Source organism: Macrotis lagotis, chromosome 4 (assembly GCF_037893015.1).
Source record: "Macrotis lagotis isolate mMagLag1 chromosome 4, bilby.v1.9.chrom.fasta, whole genome shotgun sequence".
In the NCBI taxonomy this organism is placed as follows: domain Eukaryota; kingdom Metazoa; phylum Chordata; class Mammalia; order Peramelemorphia; family Peramelidae; genus Macrotis; species Macrotis lagotis.
In genome coordinates this window covers 133,816,299-133,833,864 of record NC_133661.1, presented here as the reverse complement: position 1 = coordinate 133,833,864, position 17,566 = coordinate 133,816,299, and the positions used below count along the sequence as shown (strand labels likewise).

The window sequence follows — 17,566 nt, the reverse complement described above, 5'->3', positions numbered from 1 at the left end:
TACTTTAGCCTCCTTTTAAGACTCTCATTTAAGATATTCAAAATTGTTCATGCTTCAAGGTAAATGGCTTAATTCTTTATTTCACTTCAATCCAATGGAAATATAGTAGATTAAAAAACAAACTGTCTTTCCAAGCATCCTCATTTTTTTCTTACAATCAACTGATAAGATATTCTATGGAAGTAATCATCTTGAAGTGTACAAAGTGTACAAAACTTAATATGCCTTCTAATTATAAAACCTTCTTGTTTACCTAAATTATTTCTACCAAACAGTAATTTAAAAAAGCAAATTTTCATAGCTAAATTCAATTTCAGTACACTGTAATCTTCAGGAAAGAAGTATGGAGAAGCTATTAATTATATATACCACTCCAAGGAACATTATAGGCTGCTTATAAAGAATGGAGGTTAGGCACAAATTGTTTTTATCCAGATTGACAAATATAGACTGTAGATTCAAATATAAAAATAGAGATAAAATAAAAATCTAAAGTGAATTCATGATAAGTTTGAAACCTGCCTTCAGCATGTCTCTTACTTAAATTCCATCCATGCATCATCTACCTATCTATTTATCTATCAACTAAGAATCATAACGAAATCTATAAGACATCACTCTTTGAAATGTTTCTAGGACAAAAGTTCTAAATATTGCTGTGATTTATAAGTGTTGAAGAGAAGGAAAGTAGAGAGTGACAAAATTTGAAAATATTACTGGCAGAGTAAGGAAGAATGTACAGATATACATGCAGAAAAATTAACTTAGAAACCCAGAAACCTGAAATCGAGTCCTAAATTTCCACTAGTCTGTGTCATCATAAGCAGGTTATTTAATCCTTCTAGGTTTCAATTTCTTCACTGTAAAATGAGAATAGTGAATTAGATTGTCTCTCCAGTCTCTCTTCTAGTTCAAGTATTCTATGATTTCTCCTGTCTCATTATATTTTCCTAATATGCTCTTTGTGTTTGTCTCATCAATGTGGATGTTCATTCCATGAGGCAGACTTGATAACAATCCATTCCTGTTCATTCCTTGTGACTCTGGTATTTGTACTTATGTATGTTTGCCACAGGGGTTCTCATAGTTTTCTCTCTCACAAGTAGAATACTAGCCCAAGAATATTTGGATTGTCTACCTTGGTCTGTCTTATCCTTAACCCTGGGCATATGACCAGCCCATCTTCTCTTGCTGTCATACACTTGCAATGACAAGCTTTTATTCCTCTTCTAAATTCTTGAGTGATTACATTTTACAGCACACCCAATATAAACCTCTATTATATTCTGAAGAATATTCCTTTTTTTTCTAAAATACAGAGAGACAATAATTCCTGTCTCAGAGTCATATAACCATACTGGTATAGCTGTCAAGATAGATAGAATGGGGGCAGCTAGGTGACACAGTGGATAGAGCACCAGCCCTGGAGTCAGGAGTACCTGAGTTCAAATCCGGCCTCGGACCTTAATAATTACCTTGCTGTGTGGCCTTGGGCAAGCCACTTAACTGCATTGCCTTGCAAAAACTAAAAAAAAGAGATAGATAGAATGAAAAGCTGGTAGAAAAGGGAGGAAAGGAAAAAAATTTAGAACTCAAAACCTTACAAAAATAATTGTTAAAAACTACTTTTACATATAATTGGAAAAAAAAATTACCAATTACAATCCTCAAAAACAAAAACAATACTGCCTTAGAGTTGTCAAGGTGATTACTAAATATTTCAAAATATTACACTCATACTTCTTGTTAACCATGTGGTTAGAACTATGGGGTGACTTCTCAATGCAGGAAAATAGTGGATTGCTAATTTCCCCATCATGAGCATGCTTTTCCAATCCTTTCTCACTATCCCTAAATATCTATTTGGGATGACCACCTCATTAATTTTGGAGTAGCTTGACATCATTAAAGTATATTTACAATTCCCTGAAAAAAGTCCAACTCATAGCCCTCCTAATCTTTAAGTCTGAGTATTATTCACTATTCATTTATACTGTCTGGTCTATGAAAGGGTAAAAACCCCATGTGTTCAAACGTATTCATAGCAGCTCTGTTTATAGTGGCAAAAAAATTGGAAATCAAGGGATGTACATTAATTTGGGAATGGCTGAACAAACTGTAGTATATGTAGGTGATGGAACACTATGGTTTTATTAGAAATCAGGAAAGATGAGATTTCAAAGAAATCTGGAATGACTTGCATGAACTGATGCTGAGTGAGATGAGCAGAACCAGAACACTGTACACCTTAATAACAATATGGAGTGATGATCAACCTTGATGGACTTACAATGGTCAGGGACACTTTTAGGGGATCTGTGATCGAGAATACCATCTGTATCCACAGAAAGAACTGTGGAGTTTAAACAAAGACCTAAGATTATTATCTCAATTTTTACAACATTGTCTTATGAATTATATAATTTTGCTATTTTTAATATTTTCTTTCTTCCTTAAGGATATGTTTTTCTCTCAATACATTCAATTTTGATCTAAACATCATATGGAAAAATGTAAAGACTATCCAACTGCCTTCTGTTGGAGGGAGGGGGAGGGAAGGGAAAAAGAAGGAAAAATTGTAAAAATCAAACCTTGTAAAAAATGATTGGTAGAAACTACTATTGTATATAATTAGAAAACAAATAAAATATTTATACAATAAAAAAACCAAACTCTTCAATATTCCAGAATTTGGTGTAGCCTGACTAGTATCATTCACTAACAAATCATCTGGAGCAGGTATCAAACTTGAATAGAAATGAAGGGGCTAAACCATACATAAGGATTCTTGCACATCACATATTAACTTAGAAAACTATAAAGTAACATCTACATTCCATTTTATGTTTATTTATTTTGCAAAATATTTCCAAATTATACTTTATTTTGGTTTGGATTGAATTTGGGATTGTTGCATTAGTGGTCCATGTACTCAGTACTTCTGATCTGGAGTACTTCATCATTCCCAGGGAATTCTTCTTCAACTCAAATACTGTGAAAAATCTCCTTCATCATAGTAATCACTTTTTTTGTTGTTTTTGCAAGGTAATGGGATTAAGTGACTTGCTCAAGGTCACATAGCTAGCTAAATTTTTTAAGTGCCTGATGCAGGATTTGAACTCAGGTCATCCTGACTCCAGTGCTCTATCCACTGTGCCACCTAGTGGACCCTTTTGAAGATCAAACATCCCATTTTCTACTTTGATTTTTAGGGTCATTCACTGAACAAAGATATTTCTGTTATGTTTTTTCAAAGAATCTTGAATAATTTTAATGCATGAATGGAAAACATTTTATTGTTATAAAGTTTTTGAGGTACTTTAATCTACTGTGTCAGGTCTCATTTCATCACCTACAAATAATAAATATACTATTTATGTATTTCAACTACTTCAAAAATATGACCCATAAATTAGGTCCCAAACAAAACTGACGAAAACAAGACATTTTCTTAATATAAATATGCCAAGAAATAAAAAATAAAAATATTTCCACATGCTGATAATGAACATTATAATAGAGATAGTCATTTATATTTTATATAATGGAAATAAGCAATGATATAAATGATACAAAATAAAATAAAATCCAAACATTTTAGTCTTGGATTGAAGAGATTCTTTTACTATTCCCCCCCCAAATAACTTCTGACCTGTTTAATCTCATATATATATATATATATATATATATATATATATATATATGTATGTATGTATATATGTATGTATATATACATACGTAAATATGTAAAATATTAAAACCATATTAATGAGGTGCTCATTCTAAATAGATATTTAGGAGTGATGGGAAAGGAGAAACAGACTCATGATGGGGAAATTAGGAATCCATTACTTTCCTTCATTGAGAAGTAGCCATTCACTGGTTTCACAAATATGACTGCAAAACCCAGAAATATTAAATCATCTCCTTGAGAAAATTATAATAAATTATAATAAAATATTTTAGAAGACAAATGAGCAAGTGTTAAAGCAAAATTATACTCAGGAATTAAATAGAAAAATAAGAAAATCTCAGGAAATAACTTTGCAAGGACACCTTCCTATCTTTACAAAGATAGGATGCAATAGTTGTCAGAGAGTGTATAGACTGTCAGACTCTATTGATGGTTGCTCATTTTTGATGAACTGCTTCCTGCCCTTCTTTTTAATCCTTTATTAGAAGAAATATATATTCAAAAAATGTTAAAATAAAAACAAAAGACATAAAGAAAATACTTTTCTGGATTCTCTGTAAAGGTATTTTACCTTTAAGTTTTAGCCTCAAGTTTCACTCATATATAATTAGCAAACAGATTTTGGTCTGTCACCTCCTTTCATTAACAATTACCCTAGCACTACTTTTTAAGTTATTGTGGTTGATGAATTGTTGCCAGAAATATTTAATGTTTAAGTTTCTCTACAAAATAGCAATTCAATTAATTTAACTTACCATTAACAGTGATTTCCATTTATATCCTTAAACTAAAATGTATCCCAAATGGTTGATATTAAATATTTAGAACATTTGAAAGCAATATATTGCAAATATATTTGGCATAATAAATTTAACTCACTGATCACTTTGGAGAAACTTTATCTCAAAGATAAAAATTCAAATTAACTCCATCAAAATGATTAAAAAAATAAAAAAATTAATTATTAGTAGGTCAAATACAGTCAACTTTGAGAACTGTTGATATAATCTCTGATTTAAAAAATTCTTAAAACATATTTAAAAGGAGTTCATATTTATAGAAGAAAACTCTAAGAAATCATCATCCTTGTATTTCTACTTTTGTGCCTTTTGTGCCTTTGGTTCACTTTGATCCCTTTTTTCTGAAATGGTCTTCATTCTTCAGCTCTGCCTTTTTCATTCCTAACCCTCTTTCAACCTGATCAACAAATCAAATGAATCATATCACAAATCTCTTCAGTCAGTGTGTTCCCTTTCCTTCTCTGCACTCCCCACTTTGCCTTAATTGCTTCTATTGGAAGAATTCAAGAAATCTGTTAGGTGACTGGTGACAATGAGAATATAAAAGTTTAGAAGGATAATAAACGAAGTAAGGAATCAAGTCTTGAACATGGATTACCACATACACTGATCATAATATTTATTTTAGTCTTTACTGTCTCTTGAATTAAGTGAATGTGTCTGAAATGAGTTAAATTTATTTCCAACAATCATAATGACATGTTTGAGTTCAGACTTCCTAATAATCAGTTTCTCAGTGTTGAGTATTGATTTATATTTTTAATCCTGTCACATTAATCTTTAACATTCTTAATTTTAAAAAAGAGAATTGACCATAAAAGATTCGTGGATGGGCCTAGAAAGCAAAATAAAGCTTGGCTTACAACTGGGACCCCTTATTCATTCCATACACCTAGTCAACTTTTATTATGATAAAACTTAAGAACCAAAATAATAATAATAAATATCCTTAGCATAACAATTCTCCACTCAGAAAACCATCAAAACTTCATTCTGGAGATGAGAATTTGATCACCTAAAGAATATAACATTTTCTTACATTCAATGTTCAGAAAAACACTTTGCCAGAAGCTAACTCAAATTTTAAAAATGACTTCATTTGGGGTAAAGTGGATAAAGCACCAGCCCTGAAGTCAGGAGGACCTGAGTTCAAATTCGGCCTCAGTCACTTAATAGCCTGGCTGTGTGACCCTGAGCAAGTCACTTAAACCCATTGCCCTAAATAAATATTTTTAATGACTTCATTTAAAGTTCTTATGCTTTCAAACATTTCTTCACTGTATAACAAACTTGGATTGTTATTCTAACTTCTATTCCTACATTGATGAATTCAGTTCTTAATATGGAAGACAGCAAAGGCTTAAACCATTGTAGAGAGCTAGGAAGCAAACAGGTATGCATTATGGTCTGCAGATATTTTCTTTATACATAAGTGTTTCTCTTTATGAGAAAAGTTCTATCTTTTAAGTCTCCTCACTCCCTATTTTGCATCTATTAATCATAACTTGCTTCCCAATATGACTAACAAGAAATCTCTGACATATTCTAGAAAATGCTAAATTACAAAAAATATGGTTGCAAAAACTAATCAGCCAACAAAATGCCATTTCTGAAAAGTTCAATTAAAGATAGTAGAGTATTTGCAGAAGTGTACCCCTACAATCATATACTAATATTTTCCAAAAAACTAATACCACTTTGAAACTTGATGACCAAGTTTATGTTTCTTTCCTCCTTGAAAATATTTGTATGTACCTATGCCTAAAAAAAGTAAGTAGCAGAATTAGAAAAGAAATAGAGAGTTCAATACCAGAGTTGAAAGGAAAATATGGGGAAAAAACACAAATAGCATATCAATAAAACTGAGTCCTTACCACAGCGATCTCTAATGACAAGATTCCTGCCTTCTTTCAGATGTATGGTGAGGAGATAAGCAAAAGGGCTGGGAAGGTTACTTAAGCAATCTCCTGCTTCTTCTAGAATCTGTAAGAGATAGAGAAAACATTTATTTTTTTTCCTGATTTGTAAGCAAAGAACAAATACATGTATGGGTACATGCAAACACACATACTACACAAAACAAAAGCAAATAAAACTAAGTTTTCTTCCTTTAGGAGGGAAAAATTGCTAAAGATAATGATTCTTCATAGGGGTGAAATGTTGATAGGTATGTTATGAGTTTTATACACATAGAGACACATAAAGATAGACATGCAAACTTTATTCTTCAGATTGTGTAATTCTTTCCTCATATTCCTCTTACAAGGTAAAATCTTCTTTGATTAGTCAGGAATATTACCTCTAAACTTAATGTTGTTGCTTGTTTTGTTTAGTCTTCACTCCCACTGGAGAGCAAGCATCTACTGTCTATCATCATTTATGTAACTGTGGTAACACCATAAGTTGGTCTGATTCTACAATGCGATGACTTCTCTGTCTCTCCCTGTGACCAAACATAGTATTCTGCCCATGGTCAGCACTTAGCCATTTATTGTCTTAAATCAAATACTGCTCTGTAAGCTTATACATGAGATTGCAAAATTAACATCCTGAGAACTGAAGATATTGTTGATATCAAGTCAGTGCATGTTTATTACAAAATGTTTTACAAACTCCATGAATGAGGTTGTATTCAACATTCTATATAGACCTGAAATCAAACTTAATCCTAGCTTTACTTTCCAATAAATATTTCCTAAGAATTGTTTACTTGAGTGCTAGAGAATTTAAAAATAAAATAACCACAAACTCACAGATTGCTCTTCAAAATGCTGGGAGGTCACTGAAGAATCCAAATCACTAGATCCACCTGGATTCTGTTGTTTAAAAAAATAAGAACCTTTTTTTTAAAAAAAAACCTTGATAATAAATCAATTGAAAGAACTAATATAGAGAGATGTTGCTTCACCCTCCAAAAGTGCTTCATTACCTTTGAACATTTGACAGGCTAAAAGCTTTTGTTTGGATCAGAAGATTCTGAAGACAGCTCTTCACTAGGGTTCTCACTTTGCAAATGTGTCTCTTACACATTTTATGTCAGTCGAATCTAGGAAGTGCTATAATGTTTTAATGCCTGTGTGGACTGGTATACCGTGGTATGGTGTGATTGACTAGTTTCACAGAACACTTTGGGCAGAATATTATACTCAGGAACTGAAGTAGAAATAAGGAAAATAAAATGAGAAATTTTCCAAAATGAGGTCTAATGATACTACTTTATACTATACCTTTGTGGAATTTGTATTCCTGACTCAAACTGTTAGATTGCAAATTCACTAAATAGGAGAGTGAAATTTCATTAACTCTGGGTTAAAGACATATTCTAAACAAGTTGACTATTACATGAAATAGAGAATGACAGTTGGAAGGGACGTCAGGTCATTTAGTCTAGATCCTCCTCAAATTATAAATCCCATCTACAATATTCCACCTCTATGAAAGGGATCAAGGATGGAAAAAATCATTCATAAGAAACCATTCCCTGTTTGAGACAGTAATAATTGCTAAAGGGAATATACATACACATATTTGTTTCTTGACTCAAAATCTGACTTCCCCTGATTTCCATGTTCTCATAGTTAAGTGTCAGAAGTTTAATCTGCTTCCACATAAACACCATTTGGATATTATAAGGTAGATAGAACATGCCTTCTCCCTAAATTTAAGGCTCCCCTAAATTCTTTCAAGTGATCCTCATCCTGAACAATATCTTGGATCTTAAATATGTGGGTTGCTCTTCTCTGGATATACATAGTTTATAATTATGCCTATTCATTTCCTGATTGAATATATCAAGAAACCCAGAAAATGATGCCATAGAGTAATGAAACATATGGTTAAACAATGCTTCCTTAAATTTGCATAGAACTTTATAGTTCAAGTGATTTTTGCATTCACTGTTTAATTTCATCTCAGATGTAAGGTAACTCAGAGGTTAACGAATTCAAATTTCTACCTGATACATTAATCTAAGACAAATGATCAACCAATCAATCTCTGATAGAAAAATTCTAATTATTTAATGTTTTGCAAGTCTTATTCATAACTTTTGAAATAGTTTTGTCAGTATGTTCTAAAATTAAGCCTTTCTGCAGTTTCTATCCATTAAAACTGTATCTGCCTCATATAACCACTAACACTTTGCAGTCCTTCAGATACTTGGATATATTGGAGAGATGGGGAAGCTGTTATTATTCCAAGTTAATAAATTAGATAACAGAAACAGGAAGATTGAATTCTTTATCCATGGTCATAGCATTAGCCCAGATTAGAACTAGGATTTCATCAGGTCTACCAATTACAAGTTCAATGCGTCTTTCCTTTATATCATCAATTAGAATATAAATTCAGAGAGTAAGGACCTTTCTTTGTGCTGGGATTCCCAGTCTAGAATACAGTACCTAATCCTTAGCAAAGACTAGAATGATTGATTGATCTAATAGGAATTAGAAGGACTCTTAATTTTGTCTAGAAGTTCTATCAAAGTAAACATTATGCGATAAGGAATTCTAGTTTGAGAGTATTCTCAAAATTTTGTTCTATTTTCCCATTTTTAGATTATCACTCATTAATCCCACCTCAAGGCCATTTAAATATCATAGGATTTATCTCACAAAGCCTCCAGGTTCCCCCATTCCACATTAGTCATTTGTAAACTTATTGATGTTCTTCCTTTCATTTTGGATTTGATATTAGATTTTTTTTGGGGGGGGGGTAAGTGGCTTGCCCAAGGCCACACAGGTAATTATTAAGTGTCTGAGGCCAGATTTAAATTCAGGTACGCCTGACTCCAGGGCCCGTGTTCTATCCACTGCGCCACCTAGCCACCCCAGATATTAGATTTTTAATGTCCAATAAAGTTGGACTTCAATACGCTTACATTCCATCCATAAGTGCTGTAGCACTTATGTTTTGCAGTTTTAATGATGAAGATACAGGGGCTATTTTTTACCTGATATCAAATGGCATTAATTTAAATTAAATTTAATTTAATTTAAAATTAATTAAAAACCTGATATTTAATGACATAAATTGCAATCAAGGTTTTGAATACTTATTGGAGGATTGCAATGAAAAAAAAAATAAAGTTCTTCTCAGTCTGACTCCAGTTTATCTTTACAGAATTATAATATATTATCCCTAGTTCATCATCATGTTTCAACCAAATAAGACTACTGTCTGTTCCTTATACATAACATTCCATTTTTTTTCTTTGCTTTACGTTGGCTTTCTCCAAATACAAATACAGTCTCTAATTCTACTCAATTCAAGTATAAAGTACATGAGGCCTTTCCTGCTCCTGCTCCTCCCTAGGTGCTAATTTGCCTGATACATTATGCCTTTTGTACCTACTTATGAGGAAATTTGCTTTTTCTTTCAGTAGAATGTATGTTCATAAGGGTTGTGACCACTTCATTTTTGTCTTTTTTTCTCACAGCTTCTACTATGATGTCAAAAGTAGGTGCTTGAAAAATACCTATTGATTAATTGATCTTAGGCTATGGTGATATTGAGGAGAAAAAAAAACTTCTGAAATACTTTTCTCAGTACTTTTATATTGCCTTTTTTTTGAAAATGTATTTTATTTTTTCCAGGGTAGCTAGATAGTTCAGTGGATGGAGAACCAGCCCTGGAGTCAGGAGAACCTGAGTTCAAATATGGTCTCAGACCCTTAATAATTACCTAACCATGTGACTTTGGGCAAGTAAGTCACTTAACACCACTACTTTGCAAAATTAAAAAAAATTATTTTTTCCAATAACACGCAAAGATAGTTCTCAATATTCATCTTTTTGTAAGATTTTGAGTTCCAAATCTTTCTATCTCCCTCTGTTTCCTCATCCTTCCCCACAAAAGCAAGGAATCTGATAAGGGTTTATGCATGTATAATCCTGTTTTCATATTTTGTTTTAATATCTCAAAAGATCAATGATTCCATGAGTGTTTATAACAACTCCTAATAACAGATTACAACCCTTACAAGTTTTAACAGGTGTTCTTCTCAATTGCCATAGCCCCCCACAAATCAAATACCTGATGACTAACTTTTGGGAGCTGTCTGATGTCCTCAGAGAAGTCAGAAAGTCTATTATCAGGCATTTTGTCAAAGTTTTTACTGCTTGGTTAGCCCTTCCAAAGTTTGAACTAAGTAGACAAAGACTTCAAGAAGTAAGGGTCATTCTCTAAAAATAATGTCTCAGAGTAGGAGTACATACTAGCATCCCATTCCTGCAGAAAATAACTCTATATCTAAGTAACTCCTTTCTCCTAACTCACCCAAATATGACATTTTATTGTCTCTCTAGGTTTTCTTTACCCATTTCTGCCACAGTATTATTCCATACAAGTACGATTATGACATCATTTAACCACTTAAATTTATTTACATACTTTTAAATAGACAGGTACAGTACATTTATTTCAAAACACTATAATAACTCTTCTCCTTAAAACAATAAGGGCATTAAAGGCAACGAGCTCCATTAACTCACTATTATGATGGAGGTTATACTTGCAGAGAAGTCACAGAATTTAAAGTTATGGTTCCCAAAGCAATAGTAACTGTCACACACTATATATACATATAAAGGTAAAAAAATGATCACCTTTTGGAGTAAAAGAAAATACTACATATGCACAAAAGGGCAGAATTATTGTCACTGGGGGAACAATAACTTTTATATTCTGTCATGTACAAATGTATAAAAAGCCTAAAGTACAGTCTACTGAGAGTTAGAGTTGTAGTATTATTATCTCTTTAGCTAACCTCCTGTGTGCCTGAACTACACACATGTATATATTCCATCTTTATGATTATATGGCATGCAAAAATGTGGGCACATACACATTTTTAAGCTTATTTTTCTCCCTTGGTCAGTAAAATTATATTGACTATAGCCTGTATGAATTTAATAGAAGTTAGAAATGAAAAGTAAAATATATATAGTGGGAAAATGTGCCACATCAAATAGTCAAATGCTTCTCTCCTGACCAGAATCTACCTTCTGCCATTTAATAGGTCTCCCCAGAGTAGGTTCAATAAATGCTTGTTTATGATAATGAATCATATTATTAACCATGTTATTTCTTTGCATGCATGTCAGTGATTGACACCAACATGTGATTAATAAACATTTGTTGATTAATTCTACATAGGTGCTTTAGAAATATCAATTTATTTGGAGATAATTAAGTATATTTCAGAATGTGGAGATATATTTATAGATCTAAGAACAATCTACATAGTAGGGATAGTTGAACTCATGAGAATTGAAGATGATTTTTTTTGTCCTTTATTCTCAATGAAGACCATGACATCAGCCAGATGATGACATGACAAGCACATGAATCGGATCTGAGGGAGGGGGAGCTGTGCTAAGTCACCAGCCTCACTTTCTACTCCAGGCATCTGAGTCCATTGGCCAGATGTGAATCAGGACAACTTGAGATGGCCCTTGGATGTGAGGCAATCAGGGTTAAGTGACTTTCCCAGGTCACCTAACTAGTGTCTGAGATCAGATTCAAACTCCTATCTTCCTGATTCCAAGGCCAGTGCTCTATCCACTGAACCACCCAGAAGCCCTTGAGAATTGAAGAAATCAGTGAGAGAGACAAGAGGGTCTAGGACCAAGTCCTAAGCTGCAACAAAATATAATAAGCAGTACGAGGATGAAGATCCTGAAAAGGAGGCAAAACATAAAATGAAAATGCAGAATATTGAAGCATGAACTTTGACTTTGAAACTCATGCTATTTTTGTGGCAGATTATAATCCTTAATATTAATATTCATTCATTTAACAAGCATGTACTAAATTATTTACTATAGGTAAAACACTGTCCTAAGCATGGGGCTGATGCAAAATTTAGATGAGACATATTCCCTGCCTTCAGTGACTCAGCAAAAGGGAGAAGAAACAGATAACTTCAAAATATGATTATTGTTCAATTGTTTGCATCTCTCTAATGCACCTAAGGAAAATGAGGTAGCACAGGGGAATAGAGTGCTAGAACTTAAAAATGAGAAAGACCTGAGTTCAAATCTGACCTCAGAGATCTATGCGGCTATGTATAAATCAGTTTACCACAGTTTCCTCATCTGTAAAATGAGCTGGGGAAAGAAATGACAAAGCACTTCAGTAACTTTATCAAGAAAACCTCAAATGGGAACATTAAAGAATTGGACACAAATAGTTAACCCACCAACAGCTATAAATGTGCTGATGTTTCATGTGAAGCTTACAGTAGCATGTTGAAGATCAGAGAAGGCATCATGGGGTGGATAATATTTGGAGTAGGGTGTGCAGTACAACAAAACGAGCTCTGGAGTCAAATGGACTAGAATTCAAATGCTGTCTCTGACTTTCTATGGCTTTAGGCAAGTGTCTCAGCCTTTCTGTTTTCTCAATTGCAAAATGAAGTCAATAAACTAGGTGACCTCTGAGAGATTTCCAGGTTTAGATCTTTAATCATATTTTATAATACTATTATTTGGACTTTACCCAAAGGACAGGAAAGAATTCAGCAAAGTAAGGGGAGCAAGATATTGCAGAATGACAGAAAAGACTGAGCAAAAACACATAAAGGCAACATCTTTGGTAACAAAGAATGATCTAGGTTGACCACACAAGAACAAAGAACATAGAAGAAACTAATGGAATAACATGAGAAAGACTATAAAGGTAGGGTGGAGTTAAATAATGGAGGCCTTGAATTCCAGTGAAAGGAGTTTAAGCCATATTTATCAGGAAAAAAAGGATGTAGCTCAGGTTTTTGAGCTGATCTATAAGGAAGTTTATTCTGCTAGCAGCATGAAAGTGATTGTACAAAGGCAAAAGCAGAGACAGGAAAACCTGTTGGCAAAAGTCCCTATGACTAGCTACCACACCTGTAAAGTATACCATTACAGCTTTATTAAGCTATATTCTTTCCCTTCAAGGTCAGTTGTTAACTATTCCATGGAAATCTCCAACCTCCTTCCCATCTCTCTCCCATACAAACTTCAAAAGCTTTCTCCGTCCTCAAATCTTTCTACCACACTCTGTCTGAACTGTGACCCTTTTAAATTCAATCTTATGCTGCTATCATTTGCATACATGTTTTTATCCCTCCTCTCTGCAATTTGATTGTAAGGTCCTTAAGGGACTGTCATTCTTCATCTTTCTGCACCCAAAGCAAACACAATGTCTTAGACATAGTAAATATTTATCCAACTTAATATATTTTTATTGAAGTTAATAATTCCCTCTTCCTTTCCCCTCAGCTTTACAACTAAAAGAGCAAACAAAACATACTGAATCACCAACTGCTCAATTAGGGAAGAACATTTCTGATTATAGAATCTGGGTACTTTCTAAGATTCAAAGACCAATCCTATTGCCAGTTGCAACATTTTGTACTAGCTGTCACTCTCAAATAGAATAAACTACTAAAGCTGGGAATTACCATTAAACAGGGTGTGTACTTTCCCCAGAAAGGGTTTAATTGACATTCATATCTCCTCTTAGCTTAGCAAAAAGGCATAATGGAAAGAATGCCCAACAACAAATTGGTCCCAATGTTAACTGTATGAATGTGAGCAAGTCATTGCATTTCATTAAGGCTAGTTTTGCTTTGTCTTGTTTTTTCTTTGTAAAATGTGGATATTCATATTTGAATAACCTATCTCCCAAGACCATTATACTTGACACATAAAAAAAACACTATATAAACACTGTTATCCTTGGTATCATTGGAGGCCAAGAGAGGTAAAAATCACACTAGAAAAACCAGGGATTTGAGTTTAGACTAATATAAGATTTTAAACCATAATTATACTCATTTTTATAGGAAACAGGTCATTGTCTGCTTCAATATCAATGTGTTATTATACAAATTAGGTAAAGATTAAAATTTTCCTTTTAGTTAGTACATGTTAGGTCCTTGAAGAGGGATGGTTTTTTAATTTTGCCTCTGGATTTTCAGTAACTAAAACAATATGTAGCACATATTTGATATTTAAGAAACATTAGTTGAACTGAATTTTCTTAAAATCATTTTAAAAGAATAAACATGCATATATTTATCTTTACCTATTTGATTTGTTTAATAATAATATGAGATGACTATGAAGAAAAAGAAAATTAAATGAATCTAAACTCAAAATAATCTAAAGAATAATAGTCAAATGATAAACCTCCAAAAGCTTCCACATATTACAAATGATAATTTATGAATAACAAGTGACAGGCAAATTACCTCTGTGAACAGAAAATGTCACCTGTACATTGACAAAAGTTACAGTTAAAAAATGGGCAGCTTAATCCCTACACTGAAGAGGGATTATGGAAAGGCATAGATGAAAATAATACAGAAGTGAAGTTGTGAACTGATCTCACCTTTCTGGGGAGCAATTTGGAATTAATATATGACAATACAACTGTGCATATCCTTTGATCAGCAATAGCACTACTAGGTCTGTATCTCAAAGAGAACATGAAAAGGGGTTAAAAACATGCACATGTATAATCATATTTATAGCAGCTCTTTTCATTTATTTTATTATTTATTTTATCTTTATTTTATTTATTTTTATTACAGATTTATTTTATTAGAAATTAAAACAGAAATATATTATTTATTCATTACCTCAATAAACATATAATAAACCCCTTAAATTAATAAAAATTACTTATTTTAATGAAAAACAACATTTCTCCCCAAATAGTGAGAGTAGTATTGTTTTACATTTTTAAAAAATTTCTTCAATGATTGAATAGAAGAAAGCTATAATAAATGTATCTCTATTCAATTCATTGTGATTTTTTTTGCAAGGCAAATGGGGTTCTGTGGCTTGCCCAAAGAATTAGAAATTAAGGGGGTACCCATCAATTGTGAAATTATTGAACAAACTGTGTTATATGAATGTGATGGAACACTATTATTCTATGAGAAATCATGAGGAATGGGACTTCACAATAGCCTGGAGAGACTTGCAAGATCTGAATGAAGTGAGCAGAACCAGAAGAACGTTATATACAGTAATAGCAACACTGGGTGATTATCAACTATGACAGACTTGTTTATTTCAGCAGCACAATAATCAAAGACAATTCTAAAAGATTTATGATGGAAACCATCATCCATATTCAGAGAAGGAACTGAAGAATTTAAATGCAATTAAAAATCTATTATTTTCAGTTCTTAAAATTTGTCTTATTTATTAAGTTTTTCTCTCTATTGTTTTTCTCAGTTTTTATTTGATTCCTCTCTCACAACATACCTAACATGAATCTATGTTTAGGATAATTATTCATGCCAGGCCTATGTTGGATTGCTTTCTGACAGTAGGGAAGCGGAAGGGAAGGGAAGGGAGGGAGGGAGGGATAAAATTATAAAACTCAAAACTTTGCCAAAAATACTTGTTGAATACTACCATTTCAAGTAGTTCAAAAAAATAAATAAATAAACTATTTAATAAATAAAAAAGAATAATCCAGAAGGTCAAAGAATGGGCTGCTTGCATTTTAAGCCAGTGGTTGGCATTCCCAGACAAACAAATGGATGGATGATGGATGGATGAATGAATAAAAAATTCTATGGGCTAACAAGAAGAGAATTTGGAAAGTGCTTCATTTTCTTTTTGCAAAGGCAGGTCACTGAATCAAATCTGATTTAGTTAATGTGTAAGAGCTATAAAGAATCATAAATTCATAAATGAAAGAGACCTTAGGAGTTATCCAGCAAAACCCTCTCATTTTTATCAAGGCTCAAGGAAATTAAGAAATGTTTACAAGTACATATAAGAATTAAGTAAAAATTATTCATTTTCCTTTTGCTCTTCTTCTTTCTCTTACTTAATAACTAGACAGGCATTATTAATTTTTTGAAACATGACTAATGATTCCAAATTTTTCCTTTCAGATTCAGACACATGTTAGTGTACCTATCTTTTCAAAACCCCTCAAATCTTAATTTTTCTCATCTTTTGTTATCTCTTTATATTCTGCATATTAAGTGGTCTTTACATTTCTTCTATTATCATTTTTTATTTAAAACATTTCATTTTTCATATTCTACTCATTTGAATCTTATAGCAATCCTGAAGAGTAAGGCCTATTATTATCATCCCCATTTTACAGTTGAGGAGAGTGAGGAAATGAGAGATTAAGTAACTTTTCCAGAGTCATACTGCTAGTACATGTCTAACCCTGAATAAGAATTTCAGTCTTCCTGACCCAGGACCATTTCACTATCCACTTTATCACCAGCTGCCTAATCTATTATCTCTTGCCAATTATAATCACTATTCATTCAATTTCACAAGCTGGAAAAATCAGATGATATCTTTGACTCCATACTCTCCCTCAGCTCTCAATACATAGTCAAGTTTTGTTTACTTATCCTTCTAGTATATATTTCTCCTTTATCCCTTTAAGAATTCTTTTCCCCTCCTACCTTGACTACCCTAAGAGTCTATTTCTGAGTCTCTGCTCGATGACTTGATATAAAGTATTGCCTTGATTTTCCACTTTTCTCAACACACACACACACACACACACACACACACACACACACAAACCCACGTCATTTCAAAGAGCTAACGAGCTAACATTTAATTCCTATGTGACCTTGGTCACATATATTAGAAGAAGTTGAACCAGATGACTATCTAAATATAAATTTATGATTCTCTTTTGAAAACGGTATATATATATATATATATATATATATATATATATATATATATATATATATCTCTGTGTTTAAAATCAATAAAAACACTCATTGGAATTCATTTTTTCAAGGGCAGCAATAGAAATAGTGAAGTCAGTGACTCTCAATTTCATTGTTTTCATTTTGTTTCATATGGAACATATGTCTATATATGTATACATATATAAACATATATTGAAGATTTATTTTACTAGAAATTAAAAAAGAAATATATTATTTATTCATTAATTCAGTAAACTTGTAATAGACCCCTTAAATTAAAAAAAATTACTTATTTTAATGAAAAAATAACATTTCTCCCCAAATAGTGAGAGTAGTATTGTTTTACATTTTTTAAAAAGTCTCTTCAATGATTGAATT

General features: G+C 32.4%; 1 protein-coding gene across 5 annotated transcripts in view; it reads right to left on the bottom strand.

The window, feature by feature from the left end:
• Positions 1–17,566, bottom strand: part of MCTP2 (multiple C2 and transmembrane domain containing 2) — a 266,381-nt gene that overhangs the window by 181,864 nt on the left and 66,951 nt on the right. For 4 of the 5 annotated variants that reach the window (XM_074234164.1, XM_074234162.1, XM_074234166.1 and 1 more), the window contains exons 3-4: positions 7,248–7,310; positions 6,369–6,477 (exon numbers count right to left, since the gene is read on the bottom strand). In XM_074234164.1, the coding sequence (XP_074090265.1) occupies positions 6,369–6,477; positions 7,248–7,310 (172 nt within the window). The remainder of the gene's footprint in view (positions 1–6,368; positions 6,478–7,247; positions 7,311–17,566) is intronic. The other variant, XM_074234165.1, reaches the window with a different exon arrangement.